The 16412-nt window shown below is 44.4% G+C and overlaps 1 protein-coding gene across 1 annotated transcript in view; it reads left to right on the top strand.

Moving 5' to 3' along the window:
- Positions 1-16412, top strand: part of PRKRA (protein activator of interferon induced protein kinase EIF2AK2) — a 217108-nt gene that overhangs the window by 114842 nt on the left and 85854 nt on the right. Inside the window, exon 5 of the mRNA XM_086956202.1 lies at positions 3635-3752. Coding sequence (XP_086812328.1) covers positions 3635-3752 — 118 coding nt within the window. The remainder of the gene's footprint in view (positions 1-3634; positions 3753-16412) is intronic.

Below are 16412 nucleotides of genomic sequence, written 5' to 3'. Positions count from 1 at the left end.
TCCCCCTCTACTGCAGGTCAACAATACGCTTTGATTTTTATTTCGGATCTGATTGGAGGGCGTCACGCGTTTTTAGGCCAGTGGTGATGAATGGATTCTTCTGGTGCTGTGCTCATCTGGGTTTACGATCTGATTCTGAGACCTGGATGAAGTTTCTCTCCTAGTGGTCAAGTGACAATCCTTGTCTACTGCATCTTAACAGAGATTGGCATTTCTGACATAAGTTGAGAAAGTCTGACATAGATTATGTACATGAAGGTGTGGGTCCTAGATGTTTCCTTATGTACATATAAGGTGAGAGGACATCAAATCAAACTACACTATTATGCCTATATGTCCCTATTTTTTCTTATTTGACCTTGGGAAGGAACCTGTCCCAGACTGATATCACACTAGGAGTTTTGTTGATGTCTGTATATGAATGACTTGGCACTTTCACAGTTTTTGGAAAGATGCACAGAAGACATGTGCCAAAGTCAGACATGTTTATTTATCTGTTTTCAAAACCAACACATAAATAAAAAGTTTGTCATTTACAATGCCAATAGCTCAAACTTTTCCGAAGGCGAAACCGTTGCATTGTAAATGCTTGTTGTAATCTGTGCTGCTTATTCAAAACCCTGCTGTCCAGGAAATAGTTATGTCCGAGGAGCGTGCACCAGAGTGTGCGAGCTCTAACAAGGACTCGTGCAAAACATGAGCTGACCACATATACACGATTAGACCTGAAAGAGCTTCTTTTAAACTTGCTTTTTTCCTGGTGTGAACCTCGCATGGCCATACTCAGTAATTGTAACGCTTGTGGTAAAATAGTCCATAGGTGCGAGTGATGTGCTTAAATATTCATGGTAAAAGTACAATGCCTTCAAGAGTGAGGCTATGCTTCTAAGACCGACCTATATGGCCCAGTTCTTCATTCTCATAAAGACCGCTGAGATTCATGCATTCATATTCATTGACGGCCAGCTTAGAATTAATTAGAAAATTACATCCTATTTTAATCGCTATCCAGAACGTTTGTTGAATGAGAACGCGTGCATAGGTTAAAAAAAGGAAACTGAAGGGCCTGTGGAAAATTAACTTCACTTCAAATTGTATCTACCTCGTGCTTCATACTGCACTTTTGCAGTGTCTATTAACTTCACTTCAAATTGTATCTACCTAGTGCTTCATACTGCACTTTTGCAGTGTCTAGGCGCTGTTAATAGCAGGCGCTATTATTGCTCGGTTAAATGACACCAATTCATTTACTTCGGAAATGTGAAAGGCTGCGTTGGCCTTGACGAAATTCGAAAGCATAATCTGCAGCTAAACGTACATTTATTTCAGCAGCTAAAGTTCAACACTCCACGCCGACTTCCAAACACACATCAGTTTCAGAGCAAATTAACAAAATATAACTGATACTTCCCTTTCTAAATAAGTCATTGTTTCCCAATATCGTTTAAAACTAACATGTTGGTGCATCTGCCCAAAAACGTGAACAATCCAATTAGTAACAGCTAAAGCAGCTAAAACGATCAACATTTTGGTTTTGGTTACAGAAATATTGCACATTACCCAATTCATAAATAGACAATCCCAAATATCCTCAAAATTTATAACACACATTTAGATCAATTTCAAGCAAACACATAACTTTGGCTAAGCCGTCTAAACACTTAAAATTCCAGACGCTAAAAGACAGCAAATGGTTGACAACAGATGCGAGTAGTTGTTCATGAACACAGGATTAAACAAGCATTGGCATAGCCAATAGGTTTCGCTTTTGGGGCCTTATATTTAGTTATGCAGCACAATACCCTTTGTGCAACATCAACTGTTGCATGGCTAAACACTTATAAGGTCCCAAAAGCAAGACCTATTGGCTATGACAATGCTTGTTATAAGTAGCTGAGTGAAAAGTGATGTATTTCATTTTTTCAGAGAGGACATCAAGAATTCTAATGCAGCTTGTTGCAACATAAAATGAACATTCTAATTTTGGTGCTTAATGATATAGGAGCTGAGGAATAGGAAGTGTTCTCAGTCTCTTATATCAACTGGTTTTGCGGCCATGTTGAATTGAACTTGGTAATGCCGTTTAAGTCAGTGGCTGCCACTTTATAATCTTTTTTGCACTTTTTATTAATCTTTTTTTTATTAATCTTTGGATATAGCAAACCAATGATGTGGGAGTGATCAGTGAGAAGTTTGGCTCTCAAATATTTTGTATTGTGTAAAAATATCACCTTTTGGGATTTTTTTTAAACCATATTTATTTGTAACGTATGTGACTTACCAGACCGTATCCAATGAAACAGTTTTCATACTGAAACATTTGGGGCTTATGGCAGTGCTAACTACGCAACTATAGAAAATGCAGAGGTTTAATTTTTCAGATCCACGTACCTTACAATTGTATCTTGAGGAAATGGCTTTCCTATTTTTCGGCCAATCAGTGTTTTTTTTGCCATATGCACTTCTCTTCACATTGTGAAGAAGTTTCAGTTTGTGAGTGATCTTATGTTTTTTTCCAGGTGTATGAGTAGTGTCCACACTTGGTTCTGGACCTCTATTGATTGCCTTAATGCCACAGGTCGGCTTGTGATGTCATTTGGTTTCTTTATCTAAACATCAAACTGGTTTCTACTACCCACTGCTACGTACTCAGTACAGGGCTGTCTCTTCCATAGGACCTGACAAGGCAGCAGTAGCTTTCAGGTACCACCACCATGAGATGGCAGCTTACAATTAAAGATCAGAAAAGGGCCTTCTGTTATCCTGAGTAAGCGCTCCAGAGGAGAAATCCAGGTTTGCCTGTAGTGCTGAAAACCCCTCTCACTGTACTTGACTCTATTCCTCTCTGGTTTTAGATTTTGCTCCGTCTCACACATTTAATGGATTTAGTCGGCTCTTGGCATCCTTTGCTCGATAAGTTGGGCTTTAGTGAGACCAGTACAAATAATTAGGCTTATAACATTGGGGTAGTATGTTTCTTTTCATCTTGGAGCCCACCAAGTTAGGATGACATTGCTTTTCTTCAGTGTAAATCGATTACTGTCACTTTGCAATCTCTTTCCTACAAGATTCTGCTGGCTGCTAGAAAATCCAACTAAATTGTTGCGTGTGTTTTACTTTCTTTTTTTAAAAGATTCTGTTTACTGGGACAATTGTATCTTTTATCTAGAGTATACATGCCTATGAAAGCAGTTTGCTGTCAATTTGTATCTCTTTTAAAGACATGAAATGGATTTGATCAGCAACGCACGACCACCTACCTCAAACGCGCTTTTTTTAAATTTGTCATTTTCGTTCGATGTATTCATACAAGGATTTTGATTATTAGATAAATAGAAAATGTTGCTTTTAGCTAAACAATATATATTTTTTTAAACATAAGGTGTATTTTGTCTAATTTGAAAACTGGTTTGTAGATCCTACTTATGGATGGGTAGATACAATGTTTATAAATTTAGATGTACTTCTGAAAGAAAACAAATGTTACAGGTAAGTAACCTATAGATATAAATGGACAATACCACCTTATTTAATTTGTATTCGTATCTAGATCTTTAATATAAGAATTGAAGTGCTCTTTTATTGACTGATACATAAATGTCTATATAAATATATAATCCATTTTTATTTTTAGGAATTGGCAGTTAAAAAGGGATGGCGCCTACCTGAATATTCACTTGCCCAGGAGTCTGGACCACCTCACAAGAGAGAATTTACAATGACATGCCGAGTAGAAGAGTTTAGAGAAACAGGTATGCTTATTTCTATCACATATTATGCACATAACATCTTGTTCTCCTGCTCATGCCTTTATTTTAGTTTGATTTGCTGTCTAATTTAGCAGGTGTGGATTTATTCCCTCTCTGCATGCCAAATTTCCTCTGCATGCTAATTTGGGTCGGTCAGTTCTTTATTGTATGCCTTACTGCCTTATTTACAGAACACAGATTAGCCTGCAGTGCTAAATTAATTGCCACTCACTAGATAGGAAACACAGTAAAAGGACTTTAAATAGTGAAAATAAAAACATTTAATAATTAGCAAAGGCATTTTAGATGAACCCCAGACAAGAAACCCTTGTAGATTGTTCATAAAGTGTCCAAATTGTGGGCTATGCACCATGAATGATTTAAGAACGATGCTTTAAGTGCGACGTGTGCCCTTATGAGATTTTAATCCAGATAATGGGGTCTTTCCCCTTATTCCTTTTTTGAAAATGTGTAGTGGAAAAGTTGTGCCCATTGTCTTAAATGTGGGTCTACCTTTATTAACTAATCTTCTCCCCTAGGTTTTTTCATGGGCAGTAACTAACACTAAAATAATTTCCTACATATGTAATTTAACGTTTCTTTTAACGAAATACTAATTTATATGCTTTAATAGAGAAATAACACTCCACCCTTCAGTGCTTTTGATTCTAACATATGCCTTTGATTTTTGTTTAAAACTTTTTATTGACATCTCATAATGAACAACATTAGTTTAGAGACATCATACACAATAAATCACATTAGAGACCTTCAGATGTTGGTACAGTGGTGCTGGTCTGTGTTTAGCCTGGCATCCATGAAAAAATCAAGGAAACTATTTCAAGGGGTTGCATGCCTGTAACAATAAAGCTAGATATGGCCATGTGATATGTGTCATGTCTATGGTCTATGTCTGTTACGTCGCATATTTGAACAGTGGGAGTAGGGTTCAACAAAATGAGGACAAAGTAAGTCAATAGAGGGGAGGGATACCCGCCTGTGACCTGTTGCTGTGGAGTACTACATCGGAGGTCTATCTGATTGTAGCTGGTGCTAAATATCTATGTGATAACTGGCTGATCAGAAATTGTGGAACTCTGCCCCACCTGAGTCACCACTGAAGCTCTTCAAATTGCGACATTGGGACCATCTTGGGAGTCTCTGTAGATCAGTCACAATAGCCCCAAACTACTGTCTAGGGAAAATGTGTGAAGTCCCAGCAGCTCCTCCCGCTTCAGGGACACGCCCCCCGCTCTGGCCCAGTTGAGCAGAGAGCGGCTCCAGGCCATTGCTTGTGGGGCCACTGGTGTTTTCTATCTGTAGTGATTGAGCTTTTTGCTGTAACTAGGCCAAGGTCCAGGAATCAGAAGGTGACCCTGTTTTTCTTGTCCCTCTTAAAGAGGTGCACAATATATAGCTCCCAGTGAAAAGGGATGTCCCATTCAGTGCAACGGGCCAGAGTGGTCGCTGTGTCAGCCCAGAACTCCCACCAGGGCGGGCAATGCCATAGCACGTGCCGTAGTTTAGCATTGTGTAAATGGCATGTGGGGCAGACTGAGTCAGTGCAGTGAAAATACTTATTAATCTGGGCTGGGGAGGTATGCCCGGTGTAGGATAAAGAACTGAATCTGATGAAAGCGTTGATTACGAGAGACGTGCTTTGGACCATCCAACGCGGCCGTCCATTCTTTGTCTAAGAGGTCACACCCCAGACCGTCCTCCCAAAGTTGTTTTAAGGGGGCCAACGGATCAGGTGGCTCTCTTCCCCCATAAGTACTGAATCATATGGTGCGTGGGAGGTTCTGCGGTTAGGTTGCCCCACCTGGATAAGAGTGGGACTATGAGTGCGCGGTGTAATAAGAAATTTCCCGGATGTAGGCCCTCCTCTGATATGAGCTCTGTGTACCATCGCGAAAGAGGTCTCCCGTGTCGTGGATACCTGTCGTGCCCCAACTGCGCAACTCTGCTCCCGTGGTAGGTGAACATCCCCTTGATGTTCCCAGTAGGGGGATAGCAGGGGCGTATGGTGTGGTGCCACGAGTGACGAAAAGGCTTCTACAGTAACATTTGTATGCTAGAGAAAGTAGCAAAGAGTTTGTATTTCTGGTTTCGCACATTGATGGAACATGTAAAGCAGAATGTGGTGTGGTACATGAGATTATAGAGTTGCTGTGTCTGACAAGTGTCAGGAAGCTAGCCATATGGCTATCATTCTAACTGAGGGGCTAGGTAATAGTGCTCGAGGTTAGGCACCACCAGCCCGCCTTGTTCTGTAGATCGATAAAGCTTCTTAATGGAAACTCTATGCCTAGACACCCCCCAGATAAAATCTGAGTATTTTTTTCAATTTACAGAAAAAGGAAGAGGGGTCGTAGAGAGGTAGGGTGGTGAAATAGTAAAGTAGGTGAGGAAGGCCCACCATCTTTGTGAGGGCCACTCTACCATAGACAGACAATGCGAGAGTGTCCCAGAAGGCCATCTGCGGTTGAATAGTGGAGGGGGCTCTGATGATATTGCCCTCGAATAAGTAGGCTTTGTTCTGTTATATGAGGCCAACTAAGTAACAGAAGGTGGCAAAAGGACCCCACCCAGTGAATACCCCGGGTCTAGGGTGGTCAAGGAGAAAGGAAAGAGAATGGACTTTGCTGTATTGACACTTAGCCCTGATGCAGTTCTGAAAATGTGCTTTTTAATGAGCACACCGGTGCAGGGTTCACCCTTCTCTGTCCACGGGTCCTTAGACTAACAAAATAGAGATTGACACTAAAGCTGGAATTCAAAATAACAAGTTTATTCACTCATGAGTGAGACCCCGTCCATGCAACACCCTTAAGTGTTCCAGGAGGTAGTGGCTTGAATACACAGACCATCGTGCTTATATACAGAGTTTTTTGCACGGGTAAGTATGTAGTTACAAATAGAAGGTACAAGTATACACAGAAATAACTACCGACAAACATGGGAAGATGGAGATCACTTAGTCAGCAAAGTGGGAGGGGGTACAGAACTGCCTAAAGTAACAAAGAGTGATCAACAGTTACATCTTTAGCCAGGTGCATTCTAGCAGCTACAGGCCTTTTCTCATACATTGCTTTGGCTCAGTACAGAAGGAGTTAACTAAAGCTGATGACACAAGCAGAATAGAAAGGTAAGCAACCGTGAAGACTGAAGAATTATATAGCTGGCAAAATGGATGCCACAAACAAGATGGCTTCAGCTCATGCTAATTCCAATTATTTTCGATATCCACACGGTAGCAAATAATGAAAGTGCTGAATCTAAGGAGGGAGGGAGGGATGGAGTGGAGGTCTCTCGTGTAAAGTAGAATGTCATCCGCATAAAAGAGACTGTGTGTGTGCCGTCTCCCGGGGTAATACCCATGTCCACACGTGAGCGGATATATGCCGCTAGAGTCTCTACTGCTAGGGAGAAAAGGAGGGGGGGATAACAGACAACCCTGTCGGGTCCCACGACCCACAAATATGGAGTCCGAGATATAGGACCAGGTTTTACCACAAACCTTCGGGTGCTTATACAGCATCCTGACCATGCTATTAAAGAAGGACCCTATGCCGAACCTTGGCAAGACTGCAAAGAGATAGTCCCATACAAGAGAGTTGAAGACTCTCTCGTGGTCAAGCATCAGGCAGCCTGAGCGGGGCCAGTTCAGTGGGGCGTATTCTGCCTCTGAAGTAGCGACAATCTTCGCCAGTATTTTATTGTCTGTGTTTAAGATCGTTAGGGGTCTATTAGACCCCAGGGCTGTGGAATCCTTGCCCGGTTTCAATAAGGAGACTACGTTAGCCATGCATAAAGAAGGTGACCGGGCAGATCTGTCTACTGCCGTGCATGTATGCATGGAACGAAGACTTCCGGATATGCCTTTAACTCTGTAGGGAGTCCGTCCGATCCCGCTGGTTTTCTCTATGGTAGTGACGAAAGTGCTTCTGGAACTTCATCCACTGATAAGGGGGAATCCACTTTTAAGTGCTGGTCAAGAGGCAGAATAGGCAATTCAGTCCAGAAAAGTGCCTCTGTGTTTGAAATCCCCATGTGCGCTGGACACGTAAAATGTAGAGTAATGTCTAGTCATGGTTGCATCAAGGTCCAGTTGTGTATATCTCATTTGTCCTAGTTCGTCTCTTACAGAATGTATGGGACGGTGTGGATGCTCCTGTCTAATTAGGTATACGAGTAGTTTACCTGCCCTATCTGTGCTGCTGTGCGTGCTGAGTGAACTAAGTAGTTGTGACAATGCAGCTTATCTAGAAGTTCCTAACTGGTCCGCTTGCATAGTATCCAATTGTGTTTTGGCTTCAGGGTGGGTGACCGATGAAGATTCCCAGCGAAGGAGCTTCTGCTCAATAGCGGCTAGAAAGGCGTCTAGTTGCTTGCAAATGCTCCATGTGTGGCCCAGGCAGTGTCCCCTAGTCGTGACCTTAAAGGCCTCCCATTCTTTCGAAGGTGAGCCCGCAGAGCCGGAATTGTGTTCAAAGTAATCAGGCAATGCCATGTCCAGGGAGCTCGTAAGGTCTGATCCTCCAGCACAGCTGTTTGCAGCCTCCAGGGTCGGAACGGGGGAGTTCTAACTTCCCAACTAAGCATCATGGTCTGTGGGTTATGGTCTAAGTGTGTGTGGCCCAGAAACCATGTGTCTTGGATTAGGGGAGAGCAGCGACGTGAAGGCCAGTATACGGTCCAGCCGCACATGCAGGTTATGGACAGGTGAGTAGAAGGAATATATCCGTGAGTTAGGGTTGCACGCTCGACAAAGGAGCCATTAATGACCAGTGCCCCAGCCAGTTGCGTAATTCTTGTGCATTCAAAGAGGCTGAAGTGCGAGTGAAGGGGGTGGGGGTGGGGGGAGAGAACAAGTGAGATGTCGAGGGCCAAATTTAAATCCCCACCAAGGAGCCACGGGATATCCCTCAAGCAGGATAGTAATGTGGAAAGGTTACAGAGGAAGTCCCTCTGCTCTGTGTTAGGGGCATAGATTTAGAGCCAGCAGTCGGGACTGACCGTTAAGCTTACCCTTAAGGAAAACCTATCGCCCTGCAGCTTAGATTACCACCTCCTCTTCCTCTCAAGGGACTCCCCGCCCTCACCCAGACCAAACCACCTCTAGCCAGGGAAGAGAAGTTAGTGCTGTATACGTGTCCCCGCCAGCGACGACGCAACCAAGCAGCCTCTAGACATGTCAAGTGTGTCTCCTGGAGTAAAGCAATACCGGCAGACTCACGCTGTAAATAAGCGTAAATCGAATACCTGCATGCAGGAGTATGTATACCCCTTATGTTCCAGGTAATGATCTGTTCGAGGCATATGGGCTGCAGATGGTACATTATGAATAGATCGCCATCTGGTGTTGGGCTCAGATGATTGCACTTGTTTTTCTCTTGTAGAGTCTTTTGTATTTTGGTGACTCCTCCTTTGGTAGCTAGTGCGCATGGGCTCCATCCTTAGATTGTTTTTTTCCGCCATCGGGTTCGGATGAGGATTGAAGCGCTCCAGATCGACTTCGGAAAGAAGTGACTTTTCGGCGCGTATTCCCTTTCCAATTCGACGGTATTGTTATCGAACGCGATTTCATTTCCATTCCGACGCGTTTCGACTCCAACATCGAAGAAAAACTTTGATCTACGTCGACGAACAGGAGGCCTTCCTCGACGTGGTCAAGCCCGGAGTCCATGGAAAGGACTCCATTTAAGAAATGTCCAACGCGTGGTGCTAAGTTCCCACACAAGGACCTACACGAGGTGTGCAACCTCAGCCTATCGCCTGAACACGAATCCAGGGACTGCGAAGCCTGCGCAGCATTCTCCTCCAAGTCGACGATTAGAAACCGTCGAGCTCGAAGACACGAGGTTTCCAGAATGCAGTCGGAGGCGATCCTGGAGCTGTTCGAAGACCAGCACCTCGATGAAGAAGAGGATCATGAAGAACAGTCTGGGTCGGAAGGGGACGAGTCTGATGTCGAGGAACTCGACGTGCAACAAACCGTGAGTGACGACGTCCCCTTACCAAAAAACCGACCCCGTGTGGTAACGACCCCGCCTTCGAGCCCGGTCAAACCGCAAAAGAAAGTTTCTGACGCCCCGCCTTCGGGCCCAGCAACGAAACCGAAACTGAAACCGAAACTCTCGGTCTCCCACCATGTCGGATCCGAGAAGCGGTCGACATCGACTTCGACGCCGAAGCTTCATGCAAGGGAAAGCTCGGCATCGAAACATTCCATGTCGAAACCGAAACATGCTTCGACGTCGAAGACTCACTCGACACTGAAAAAATTGGAATCGAGCAAATCCTCAGTGCCGAAAACGCCGAACATTGACGATCGAAAGCAAAGGCACCTTTCGGAACCAAAAGCTTCGGTACCGACAAAGTAACAGCAAACAGATCCGAAACAAAAGATTTTGTTTATCGATCCACAAACTGGTAAAGTAGTGACGAAGAAGAGGAAGAATGAACAGCTAGAAGACAAACCTCTTCCTTCTAAAAAGAGAACAATGTGGACAAATACAACTCCTCCTACTTCTCCTCGACCTAGAGTCACACCCTCTTCTCCTATTCCTCACACTATGCCAACTATTCCTCCAACTTCTACACCAAGACCATCTACACCTCAGTCAGATGTAGACAGTAATACAGGGGAGGGAGAACCTCATGGAGATGATGACACTATCCCAGATGAGGATGACCCATGGGAACATTATGACGCAGGGTCAGATGATAACGACCCAGAGTTATATCCCTCAAAGCCTTCACCACCTGATGATAACACAGGGTTTGTACAGCTCATTAATAGGGCAGCAAAATATCATAAGGTAGATCTACATACAGAACCTCAGGTAGAGGATTTCCTATTAGAGACACTACCTACTGCACAAAGAACATCAGGTACTCTACCTATGCTGAAGGGTCTTCTCAGTCACACAGCAGACATATTCAAAGACCCAGTGAGGGCTAGGGTGTTAAACCCAAGAATTGATAAAAAATATAAGGTAGCTCCAAAGGACCCAATATTTATCAAAGGGCAGGTACCTCTGGACTCGCTTGTAGTTTCAAACGCTCGCAAAAGAGCGAACTCATTATCTACAGGAGAAGCCCCTCCACCTGATAAGGAGTCAAAATTAATAGATGCATCAGGCAAAAGAGTGGCATCACAAGCGGCAAATAGCTGGCGTATAGCCAATACACAAGCGCTACTTGCACGTTATGACAGGGCACATTATGATGAGTTAGAAAAACTCATCACACATCTCCCCGAAGAACATCAGAAGAGAGCAGATCAGCTAATACAGGATGGAAAGATAATAACTAACACTTCCATTAAGTGCGCCCTAGACGCGGCAGACACTGCAGCAAGATCCATCAACACCAGTGTCATGTTAAGGAGACATGCATGGCTTAGAGTCTCAGGGTTCAAACAAGAAGTACAAACATCTTTATTGAACCAACCCTTTGATCAGAAGACACTTTTCGGCTCAAGCACAGATGAGACTTTAGAAAAGATGAAAAAGGACACAGAAACGGCTAAGTCAATTGGAGCATTACAACAGCCAACACAAAGGGGTTCCTTTCGTAGATCCACCTATAGAGGGGGCTCAAAAAGTACGGGAATAAGTTAGCAATCCACCTCTTTTTCGCCAACGTCACCCAGAGGTAATTCAAGAGGCAGTTACAGAGGTAACCACAACAAGGGTAGAGGTCGCGGAAATAATAACAACCGCAACTCCCCAACCCCAAAACAGTGACTTAATACAACTTCCCCCAGACCACATAACACCGGTCGAGGGATGTCTAGCACAGTTCCTACCTGTCTGGGAAAACATCACATCAGACAAGTGGGTGAGACAAATTATCCAACATGGTTATTGCCTAGAACTCACTGCTACCCCACCAAACATCCCCCCCCAAACAGCGTCCAATGAGTCAAGACTATCTGACATTGTTAAAGGAAGAAGTACTATCACTACTGCAAAAGCATGCCATAGAGAAGGTTCCAAAACATCAACAAGGGACAGGAGTATACTCTCTATACTTCCTAATCTCCAAAAAAGACGGGTCCCTAAGACCAATCTTGGACCTCAGACCTCTCAATGCATACATAAATTCGGAACATTTCCACATGGTCACGCTCCAACAAGTACTTCCTTTACTGAAGAAAGGGGACTTTCTTTCTACACTGGATCTAAAAGACGCTTACTTTCACATCCCAATTCACAAAGCCCACAGAAAATACCTAAGGTTTGTAGTGGAAGGACAACATTATCAATTCAAAGTCCTTCCGTTTGGTGTCACAACAGCACCGAGAGTGTTCACAAAATGCCTAGCTGTGGTGGCAGCACACCTAAGAAGACACCTAATACATGTCTTCCCTTACTTGGACGATTGGTTAATAAAGGCCAAGTCACAAGAAGAATGCCTTCACAACACACAGAAGACCATTCAATTGCTGCACCACCTAGGGTTTACGGTGAACTGCAAAAAATCCCACCTACAACCAAACAAAATTCAACAATACCTGGGGGCTACTATAGACACAGAAAGAGCCACAGCATACCCCAATCCAATCAGGATACAGACAATGGTCAAGTTGATACAAAGATTTCAACACTCACTACCAGCACGAGTGTTTATGCAGCTGTTAGGCATGATGTCCTCCTGCATACTACTAATACCACATGCCAGACTACAAATGCGTCCACTACAGGAGTGTCTAGCGACACCGTGGAATCTGGCTCAAGGTCAGATTACAGATCTGGTGTTGGTAGACGACCGTACGCATCGCTCTCTGAAGTGGTGGAACACAACAAACATTTCCAAAGGACGGTCGTTCCTAGAACCGATTCCACAAGCGATACTGACAGCGGACGCATCGCTCTCCGGATGGGGAGCGCACATGGACAAATACACAGTGCAGGGGAAATGGAGTGTGCAGCAAAAGAAACTGCACATCAACTACTTGGAACTACTAGCAGTATTTCTAGCACTAAAAGCTTTCCAAATACAAATAACAAACAAGGCAGTCCTGATCAGAACAGACAACATGACTGCAATGTATTATATTCAAAAACAGGGGGGGGGGGGGGGGACACTCTCTCCAACTATCCAGACTAGCACAGGAAATTTGGAGATGGGCCATTCCTCAAAAGATCTATCTGTTAGCAGAACACCTACCAGGAGTTCAAAATCAGATAGCAGATATCCTAAGCAGAGAGTCAGAACAAGTACACGAATGGGAGCTGCACAACCAAATACTGCAGCCATTCTTCCAAAGATGGGGACAACCAGAGATAGATCTGTTTACCAATCATCAGAACGCAAAATGCCAAAACTTCGCATCCAGGTACTCACACCACCGGTCCCAGGGCAATGCACTATGGATAAATTGGTCCAACAAATTTGCTTACGCTTTTCCCCCTCTCCCACTAATACCGTTAGTGGTTCGGAAACTGCAACAGCACTCAATGACAATGATACTAGTAGCACCCACGTGGGCAAGACAGCTGTGGTTCACCACGCTACTACAACTCTCACAGGTGCCACATCAAAAGCTAAGATTATTACCCATGCACCTTACACAGAACCATGGAGAAATAATGCACCCAGATTCCAAACAATTGAACCTAGCGATCTGGCTCCTGAGGTCATAGAGTTTGGATACTTAGATTTACCTCCAGAATGTATGGAAATCATTAAACAAGCAAGACGTCCTACCACCAGAGCATGCTATGCAGCAAAATGGAAAAGGTTTGCTGTACACTGTAACAGTCGGGGTCCGGTTGTGAGGAGAAGCTAGGTGCAAATGCGGGTAGCGAGCGCTGAGGGCGATGTGCCAGGGACGTTCCTACCCCCCTCCCGAGACCCATGGTGCATTTAGCGCCTGATTTTAAAGTGCAGATAATATCCTAATTAGGATTGTGGGGACTGGGCATTTTTCCCTTCCTTACGTTTATCTTTTGCACTTTTTTCACTTATTTTTGTATTTTCACTTTCACGTCCTCTGGTCAGGGTGGACGATTAGAGAGTCCATACCGCCGGGGTTACATTTAGTCCTGATGAATGCCTAGGTAAATTCATACCAATAAAAAGGCTGAAACATGTTGACTGACTATTGATTACTGAATTAAACCAATTCATTACTTTGGCTATAAATTCACACACATAGTTTAAGTTTTAATAGTGCTATAGGGATCTACTAATAAAATATTTTTGAGATACCCTTAGTCACGTTTTATTAATTTACCTCACTGCACGCCTTATCACAAACCTGCTCCGCAGTCTCCTGGCGTCGTAGCACACCGAGGAGGCACTCGGCCTCCGAGGTGGGGCCCTATGATGAAGCATGACACTGACTAGGTCGGTGTGTGAGGGCCTTCTTATCCTCCCAAATTGGGCTGATAATTTTGCTATTTACATGGCTCTGTCACTGTGGCTCAAGACACACATGTAACCTCTCTTTTGTTGATTGTTCACTGTAACAGTAATCACATCAACCCTCTGGACGCATCTACTAAACAGATTATTTGCTATTTACTACACTTGCAGCAATGTAACTTAGCATATACCTCTATCAGAGTTCATCGCGCAGCTATAGCAGCGCACCTACAAAACAGGCAACATCTTTCCCTGTTTAAAGTACCAGCAATTAAAGCTTTCATGGAAGGACTCAAAATAGTCATTCCACCAAGACTGCCTCCTTCCCCAGTCTGGAATCTCAACATAGTACATAGTACTTACCAGACTAATGGGACCACCCTTTGAACCTATGCATAGGTGTGAAATACAATTCCTCACATGGAAGGTGGCCTTCCTCATAGCTATCACTTCACTCAGAAGAGTAAGTGAGTTACAAGCGTTTACAATTCAAGAACCATTCATGCAGTTACACCAAAACAAGGTGGTTCTTAGAACAAACCGAAAATTCTTGCCTAAAGTAATTTCAGCATTCCACATCAATCAGTCAGTGGAACTACCGGTCTTCTTTCCAAAACCACAGACGGTAGCGGAAAGGGCCCTACATACATTAGATGTCAGAAGGGCAATATTGTATTATATAGAAAGAACACAAACTTTCAGAAAGACAAAACCGCTATTTGTAGCGTTTTCTCCTACACATAAGGGCAATCCCATCTCTAAAGCAGGCATTGCCAGATGGATTGTAAAATGTATACAAATATGCTACTTAAAGGCAAAGAGGACATTAACTGTTCCTCCTAGAGCTCACTCTACACGTAAACTAGGAGCATCTATGGCATTCTTGGGAAACATTCCACTAAATGACATATGCAAAGCAGCTACCTGGGTTACACCGCATACCTTCACAAAGCACTATAGTGTAGATGTGCACACAACACAACAAGCGAGAGTGGGACAAGCTGTACCAAAGACTTTATTTCAGACTGTTGCAACAGACACGGGCGACCACCGCTAGGGAGAGAACTGCTGTATAGTCTATTCATAATGTACCATCTACAGCCCATATGCCTCGAACGGAATATGCTTCTTACCAGTATGCATCTGTTCTTGGCATAGAGGGCTGCAGAGTGGTACATGCCCTCCCAGCCTCCCCGGAAACCTGTGTCTGTTCCAACAATATCTTATTTAGATACACTTACATGGGCATTTCTATCTGTATTCTATCATACTACTCCATCTAACCCTACTATGGCAAAACAATCTAAGGATGGAGCCGATGCCCATGCGCACTAGCTACCAAAGGAGGAGTCCCCAAGATACAAAAGACTCTCCAAGAGAAAAACAAGTGCAATCATCCGAGCCCAACACCAGATGGCGATCTATTCATAATGTACCACTCTGCAGCCCTCTATGCCAAGAACAGATGCATACTGGTAAGTAGCATATTCCTAATGCTTGTCATGGTAACGGTGTAGATGTGGGCTTCTCATGAGCTCAGACAAGTATCCTGTGTGCCGTTGGGCTGGCCCAATTGGTTACGCCCTATTATAGGGTTCCTGTGGACTACAGAACTATGGGTGAGACAGAGCAGATCTGAGATCTCCGTTCCCCTTCAGACCGCGGACTGTGACAGGGGCCTACGATGGGGTAAGGGAGAGACTCCCAAACAATACCTCGTCCGATCCAGCTTCGACTCGTGTTCAATGTGGCCCCCTTGCAAGTTTAACAGACTTTGTAGTGCAGTCTGGACGTGATATGCCTGGGAGTCTCCTGCAGCCACGCTGAGCTCTGGGGGGAGGGGGGAAGAGACCTATAGGAAGGTCCTGCTTTAGTCCAAGCGACGGTCCCAGCACCTAGAGATACAGGCCAATGACACAGGCGCCAACTTTTTCATAGCTATTGGTGGAGCCAGCACGAGGGACTGGGCCAGACCCTCCCCACAGTGAGCGTCCAAAGGGAAAGTGGGCTTGTGGAACAGGATCTGGCCGCATCCTCCATGGTGCCACACATGTCTCCAAGGCCGTAAGTCAAAGGAGAGGAAACCGCTTGGGCCCGATGTGACCCCGGTGCTGACCCAGCCCAGTTCGCCATGCACGCTACGGAGATAGTGTGGGTCTTGGTGGTGTGCGCCGTTGCCAGAGATGCATCCACCAAAGGAGTCTAGGCCCAATCGGCCCCTGGGCCCCACCCTACTCGCTTGATTCAGTGGTGCCCCAGAGGTCCTGCAAGCCGCGGGTGGCA

This window comes from Lissotriton vulgaris, chromosome 2_1 (genome assembly GCF_964263255.1).
Source record: "Lissotriton vulgaris chromosome 2_1, aLisVul1.2, whole genome shotgun sequence".
Taxonomy (NCBI): domain Eukaryota; kingdom Metazoa; phylum Chordata; class Amphibia; order Caudata; family Salamandridae; genus Lissotriton; species Lissotriton vulgaris.
Note: the sequence above shows the minus strand (reverse complement) of the source record. Positions and strands in the feature narration are given on the sequence as shown.